Genomic DNA, 7,702 nt, shown 5'->3' on the forward strand with positions numbered 1-7,702 from the left:
GGAACCCCCCTGAGTTACATTTGCACATTTTGCACCTCTCCCATGCTAAGGCAAGCAAGCGAGGTTACAAGGGCGTGACGCTGGCGGTTATGCTTGAGCGTGGTCTGCTTTGTTCTCATCCTTGCGTAGCGTGCACATTTGTTGCGGGTTCCTGTTCTTGTTTACAGGAACAGGACACCCTGATCATGCTTTCTTTTACCCGTGACGAGGCACGCCCTGGCTGCATGTTTGATTATAAGGGGGGTTACCACATTCCCTACTGGTCTTCTTGGGGAATCGAATCATCGAGTCAGTGAGCCGCTAACGGATGCTGCTTTCAGCCCACACCCTGGCTCTGGTCTGAAGTGCCTGTATTCTCACAGCGTCAATGCGCTGCTTGACAAGGCGGGTAATCCAACGGAGCAGGAGGGGGCCAAAAGCACAGAAAAATAACAACCCTAAAAAGGGTCCTGCAAGGGAAGAGAGCAGGCTGGTCAACCAGGGGGACCAGTTGAAGAGGCACTGATACCAGTTGGAATCCTCCTTGCGGCGCCTTTCCTGGTCCTCCAGGCGGGCTTTGACTAAGCCTAGGCTGTTACGGATGATGCCTGAGTGATTTGCGTAGAAGCAGCACTTCTCATCCAAGGCAGCTCATAAGCTGCCTTGTTTTAGCAAAAGTAAATCTAATCCCCTCCTGTTTTAGAGGGCCACCTCGGCGAGGGAGTCAAGGGATTCCTCTAAAAATTTGATGGAGCCGTGAAGCTCTTGCAAGTCTTTATCGACTTGTTCAGAGAGGTGGAGTATGTCCTGGCTGCCTTTTATCAAAGCTCCAGCCCCGACAGCCGCGGAGCCTGCGATGCCCAGCCCAGTTAAAAGAGGAGCTAGGAGAGGCACAGCGCGCCGGATGCGTGAGTCCGGGGAAGCAGCCGCGGGGGTCATCTCTCCATTGGCGAGAAAAACCTTCGGGAGTACTATAGTCAGAATACAAAGATCCGGCTGGGGAGCTTGCGCAGCCGCAGGACTGCGGGGGGATTAGAAAAAGGGTGGAGGAAATGCACGGGGTGAGGCCGGATCGGCAAGCGAAAAGAGTCCCATTCGGGGCTGCCAGGAGGTAGGGGAGGGCTGTGAGGGTGAGGAGCAAGGTGGCCGCACATCGTGGATCCTTGCGGGGTCCACCGGGGACCGTGACACAGGTTCCTTGACCTGAGAACTCTTCTAATGTTATAGAGGGGTGGAGGCCCCACGGGCAGGCGCTCCCATAATTTTCCGAGTAGGAGATATTAGCAAAGTTGGAAAAAGAGACATTCACTCCTACTCCATTATAAAAAGGTGGCTGGGTACTCAGGCATAACCAACATGTCTCGGTAATGTTTGGGTTGGTTCCGTTGAGGACTGCAGAAACTGTGCTCACTAATGCAACTGAGCGGCTGGATGATGGTCGACTAGCAGCCCGGGCTGGAGCACGATGTGTGTGAGGGTCAGGGATGTGCTGAGTGGGGGCGGGGGGCTCTATCTGAGGGTGAGGGAGGGCCTGGTTGGGTCCCACCTGGCCCCAAGGTCGTGAGATAACCCGTTTCCGAATCGTGAGAAGTATGCCCGGATCCGGACCATACAGATTCAAGCGCAGGCCCCAGGTTTTACCTTTTACCCAAGAATCTTCTCCGCCTCGCTTGATCTTGAGGATCAGGGGGTTTTGACTGCCGGTCCCCGCCTGACCGGCCGGCACCCTTTTCACTGCGAGCCATGGATCCCTATTTTGGCCTTCCAACCAGGTAGCGAAAGTCTCGCAACCCCATCGGGCGCAGTAGAAGTTGGGCGCGTCACTGCAATCGGAGCTCCCATCCGATGGACAGCCATAATATTCCTTCTCTGACAGTCCCCTTTCCCAGATATCACTTCTGCATCCAAAACCCCAGATGCCTGGCTTGACCCATCCGGGTGGAAGGAGTTGGCAGAGGTCTATGCGGAAGTCCGGGGAGGTATCGTGGGTGTGAGTCAGGACGGTCGCTACTGGCGGGGAGGTCTGCCAATCAGTCTGCAGAGTCCATTCCATGGTGAGTGGCTGGTGTGGGTTTGGGAGGGGACAGCCTACTGTGCGGGCGAGAAGAATCAGGAGGGCTGCTGGGAAGAGGGGGGGGAGACTCTTTTTAACTTGACTCGCAGAGGATCTCCGGTTTGGTGTACCGTCCATTGTTCCGAGAGGGCCAGCGAGGCAGGCTTTATCTGTGTTACGTGGAACCAGTGGGGTTTTTCGGCCAGTCTAACCGCCGTGGGAGTGGAGAGGATCACCTGGAAGGGTCCTAGCCACCGGGCACCTAGGGTGACAGGGTGAAAGTTCTTTAGCCAGACCCAATCTCCCGGGTTTACGCATGGGGGAGGGTCGGGCGTGGGGTCCGGAGCCTTAGCAGTCCCGCCTTTGTTGGACTGAACCTGTCGGCGAATATCGTGCCGGACGCGATCGAGGGCCTGCAAGGACTCAAGCAAGTTGTGGTTAGACAACTCGGCGCGCGTCTCCTCTGCCAGGCGGGGTAGCAGGGGAGGCGCTTGCCCGAACACGATTTCGAAGGGGGTGAAACCGTTCTTATAAGGGGAGCATCGCGTGCGTAGGAGGGCAAAAGGAAGGAGGTCTGTCCAGGGGCCGCCAACTTCAAGAGTGTATTTTGTTAAGGTTTCCTTTAGCGTTCTATTCATCCTCTCTACCTGTCCTGAGCTCTGCGGCCTATACACACAATGCAGTTTCCAATCAATCCCCAGAGCTTTGGCTACCAATTTGGAAGTTTGGGCGATGAACGCCGGACCATTATCTGAACCTAGAGCTAGGGGTACCCTGAATCTTGGTAGAATTTGATGCAGGAGAGTCCGGGCCACAATCAGGGCTGTCTCTCCCTTCGTTGGGAACGCTTCCACCCACCCGGAATGGGTGTCGATGAAGACCAGTAAATAGCGGTACCTACCTTGGATGGGTTTTACCTCAGTGAAGTCTATTTCCCAGTGTTCTCCCGGCTGGGATCCACGATGGCGGACGCCCGGGGTGGTGGGAGGCCGGCTGGGGCCAGCGTTAACTCGCGCGCAGGAGGCGCACCCGGAGGTTATGGACTCGGCCAGAGCTGAAAGTCCGGGCAGGTAGAAATGAGGTCTAAATAGCTGACAGAGTCGGGCCGTTCCCAAGTGTGTGGCTCGATGGGTCTGTAGAAGAAGATCTCGTCCAAGTGCTTGGGGGAGAAAGATTCTTCCATCGGGGTGCTTCAGCCATCCCGTCTCAGTCTCAGAGCACCGCAATTCCTTGCTCGGCTCGATATCCTCCTTCGAGTAGGTCGGTCGGTCTGGGAGAGCCCGGGGCGGCATCTGAACCGGGAGAATTTCGAGGGGCCCTACTGGTCTCGGGGCGGCCTCCTTTGCGGTTCTATCAGCGAAGTTATTTCCCTCTGAGACCGCCGAGCCGTCCCGTTGATGCCCAGGGCAATGGCTTATAGCTATTCGTTCAGGCAGCCAGAGGGCTTCTAAGAGAGACATAATCTCGTTTGCATTCTTAATGTCCTTCCCTCCAGAGGTTAGCAGCCCTCGTTCCTTATGCAATGCTCCATGGACATGAGCCGTGGCGAAAGCGTATCGGCTCTCCATATAAATGTTGAGAGCTTTTCCCTTCCCCCATCGGAGTGCCTGTGTCAGGGCGACAAGTTCTGCCTTTTTTGCTGACGTGCCATGCCCCAGAGCCTGTGCCCATATTACCTCAGAGCTGGTGACCACCGCTGCTCCCGCAAAGTGAATCCCGTCCTTGACGAAACTGCTCCCGTCTGTAAACAAATTGAGGGCTGGCTGCCCTAGCGGGACGTCCTTCAGGTCTGGTCTGGTGCCGGTCAGGGTGTTGAGGATCTCAGCACAATCATGTGTGGGACTCTCGTGTTGATCGTCTGGTAGTAGGGTCGCCGGATTAAGGACCGCTGCCCTGGAAAAAGTGACCCGCGGGGGGTCCAATAAAAGTACCTGTTATTGAGTCACTCGGGCGTTGGCGATCCATTGATCCGGTGGACTTCGGAGGAGGGTTTCCATGGCGTGCGCCCCAATGACTTGGAGGTCCTGGCCCAGTGTCAGTTTCTTGGCCTCTTTCACCAGCACCGCTGTTGCGGCAATTGCTCTCATGCAAGTGGGCCAGCCTGCCGCCACTGGGTCTAGTCGTTTTGACAAATACGCAACCGGCCGCCTCCATGGGCCCAAGGTCTGGGTTAGAACTCCTTTTGCTATACCTCGAGCCTCAGCCACAAAAAGTTCAAAGGTTTTCTTAAGATCGGGTCAGAGTGGGGGCCGTGGTAATAGCCTTTTTAAGATCCTGAAACGCTGATTGCTCAACCTCAGTCCACATTAGGGAGTCACCCTTTCCTCCCGTGCTGGTGTAGAGGGGTTTCGCTATCTTGGCAAAGCCGGGGATCCACAGCCGGCAGTACCCTACCGTGCCCAGGAATTCTCTGACTTGTCGTTTAGTCGTGGGCGTGGGAATATTCTGGATTGCTCGGACTCGGCTGGCTGACAGTGTCCACTTTCCCCCACTAAGATCGTATCCCAAATAAGTCACCCTCTGACTGCAGATCTGTGCCTTCTTTATTGAAACCCGATATCCCATGGAGCCCAGGGCGGCCAGGAGGTCTCTAGTCGCCTGCAGGCACGCAGGCGCGGACTCTGCCACCAAGAGCAAGTCATCCACGTATTGCAAAAGGGTAACCTCGGAATGGTTTTCCCGAAAAGGGGAAAGGTCTCTACTTAGAGCTTCATCAAAGAGGGTAGGGGAGTTCTTAAACCCCTGTGGCAGCCTGGTCCACGTAAGTTGACCCGAGAACCCCTGGTCCAGATCCGTCCACTCAAAGGCAAAGAGAGGCTGGCTCACCGGGGCCAGCGGTATGCAAAAGAAGGCGTCTTTTAAGTCCAAGACTGAGTACCATTCCTGATCTGGTGGCAGCTGGCTGAGTAGTGTGTAAGGGTTTGGGACAGTTGGGTGGACAGTCTCTACCCGGGCGTTTACCTCACGTAAGTCCTGAACTGGCCGGTAGTCTTCGGTGCCGGGCTTTTTGACCGGTAACAACGGGGTGTTCCATGGTGACCTGCAGGGTACTAAAATTCCTGCTTCCAACAGCCTCTGTATATGCTTACGTATTCCTATCTTCGCCCTGGCTGGAACGGGGTATTGGGGTTTCCGGAATGGGGTAGCCGAACTACTGACCTGTACCACGACGGGTGGCTGATAAGCCGCCAGACCAGGAGGGTTGTTTTCGGCCCACACTCCTGGAACTTCTTTTTGGAGTTCTTTTAAAGCCTCAGAAGGGCTTTCTGGCACCTGACTTTCGAAGAAGAGATACTCGTCTTGCAAGGGTACAGTGAGCAGAAAGGCAGCAGGCTGCGGAGACCCTAGGCTGAGGTGGGTGCCGTGCTCTTGGAACGACACCGAGGCCCGCAGTTTCCTTAAGAGGTCTCGCCCCAGGAGGGGGAAGGGGCATTCGGGGATCACCAAGAATGAATGAGTGATAGTCCCTTTTCCCAGATCAGTCACTCGAGCTGAAGTCCAAGGGTACGCCCTGGGTCATCCCGTTGCCCCTATGATCTGAGTCTTTTCTTCAGTAAGACGGCCAACCCCCTCCCGGAGAACCGAGTGGGCTGCCCCGGTATCTACCAGGAAGGTAGTCGGGCGGCCCCCCACAGTTAAGGTTACCAAGGGCTCTTGGGGGCCTAAATTGACAGAGCACTGGCCCCTTCAGTCTTCCTCAAGGGTGAGGAGACTCTTTTCTTTTTGGTTCATTTTCTTCTTGCGGGGACACTCGCTTTTCCAGTGGCCCCTCTCCTTGCAGTAGGCGCATTGATCTCTTTCTAGGCGGGGGCGACCCCCCTTCCGAGGAGCCCCCCGATTCCTATCGCTAGTTTCCTGCATGGTTGCCAAGACCACTTTGGTTAATTTCTTTGTGCCTGCAACTTCTGGATCCTCACGATTATTAAAAACCTTCTGAGCTATCTCAACTAGTTCACTGAGGTTTTTCCCTTCGAACCCGTCTAGCTTTTGAATCTTTTTCCTAATGTCTGGTGCCGATTGTGTAACAAAGGCTAGGTTAATTGCCCGCGCGTTTTCAGGCGCTTGTGGGTCTATAGGTGTGTATTGCCTATATGCCTCAAGTAGGCGTTCCAAGAAAGCTGCGGGGGATTCCCGGGGGCTCTGAACTATCTCACTTACTTTAGACAAATTGGTCGGTTTCCGCGCTGCGCCGCGGAGGCCCTGGAGGAGAAGTTGGCGGTACCGGGTCATAGCTCCCTCCCCAGCAACCGTATTCGGATACCAGTTGGGTCGTTGGGCTGGGAGGCTCGTTTCCAGAATAACCGGGTCAGTGGTGGGTTGACCACCTGTGCCAAAAATCTGCTTCCGAGCCTCGAGGTGAATCCGATCGCGCTCCTCGGAAGTAAAAAGAACCTGCAAGAGTTGCTGGCAGTCGTCCCAAGTAGGGCGGTGGGTGTGAAAAATCGTCTCTAACAACGAGATTAAACCTTGAGGTTCTTCAGAGAAAGGAGGATTCTGTAGCTTCCAGTTATACAGGTCACTTGTGGAGAAAGGGACATAAACCATGAACGGGCGGCCTGTCCCCTGCGCGGGGGCAAGCTCCCGGAGGGGCAATAGAGTGTCGGGCTCAGGGCCGGGATCGGGGGAGGCCGACGACACCCGTCTGTCCCCGTGGCCAGAGGATGGCAAGGGCAGAGTAGACTTCAGAGGGACAGATGGGCGGAGGCCATACGGAAGTCCACTCCGCGTTCGGGCCGGGCTGGGGGTAGTGTGGGGCGGGCTCCCGGAAGCCTGGGAATTCGGGGCATAGGGCGGTGGTTGTGTCCAAGTGTCCAGGGTATCTTCCGGCCCCGTCTGATCATCCGTGAGGATGCGGGGTTTCGTGGATGGGATGAGGGGCAACCTGACGCAGGGTTCTCCTCCCTTTTTCACCGTAAGGAGAGAAGGGCATGTGGATCCTGGGAGTTTCCGTTGACATCGTTTAATGTAACCGGGTTTCGCCTTGGCGATGTCCAGCCACGTTTCTATATACGGAATCTGATCTGGGTGTCCGGGATTCCCAAGGATCACAGCCTCGACGTTCCTAATCAAGATCAAATCAAAAGAGCCCACTGCGGGCCATCCTACGTCAAAAGTGGTCCACTCTAATTCACAAAGGGTCCGGAGGGTTCCTGGCTTGACGGGGACCCCGAATCCTGAAGCCCTTTTAAAGAAATCAGAAAAGTTATTCAGAAGACATTGCAGTGGGGTGGTCGGGACGGACTGGCCCTGCCCCATTTTCCAGTCCTGAGGAAAAAGATTACTCAAGTGACAGACCAATAGAACAGACGACAAACGTCAACAAGACAGACAATACAGACAATAGACAGCAACAAGACAGACATTACAGACAATAGACAGCAACAAGGCAGAAAAGACGGACGATCTAAACAGATGCACAACCTAAACAGGAACTGAGGCCGGAAGTGACGTCTCGCCCCCGACCGGAAAGTAGCCTTTGCGCTGCGTCCAGCAGGCTTTTCTTTCCAATACCGGATCTGCAGATATTCAGAACAGATGGCGGGTAACCGCCGTGCGCACTTACCGGTAATTTCTCTCTCGGCCAGTCAGACGTCCCACCGACCCAGGGTAGAGGCACAAGATGCTCGTTCCCGGTGTCGGGGGGGCAAGACCGGTGGTCTCTAATCTCGC

General features: G+C 55.4%; 1 protein-coding gene across 1 annotated transcript; it reads right to left on the reverse strand.

The window, feature by feature from the left end:
- Positions 1-678: 678 nt before the first annotated feature.
- On the reverse strand, positions 679-7,288 carry LOC123028962. Its single transcript, XM_044441331.1, is given in 3 exon segments — positions 679-1,000; positions 2,480-4,270; positions 4,272-7,288. Coding segments are annotated over 3 exon segments (5,130 nt in total).
- Between the last annotated feature and the right edge of the window lie 414 nt (positions 7,289-7,702).

Source organism: Varanus komodoensis, unplaced genomic scaffold (genome assembly GCF_004798865.1).
Source record: "Varanus komodoensis strain SLA01 unplaced genomic scaffold, ASM479886v1 scaffold390, whole genome shotgun sequence".
Lineage (NCBI taxonomy): Eukaryota > Metazoa > Chordata > Lepidosauria > Squamata > Varanidae > Varanus > Varanus komodoensis.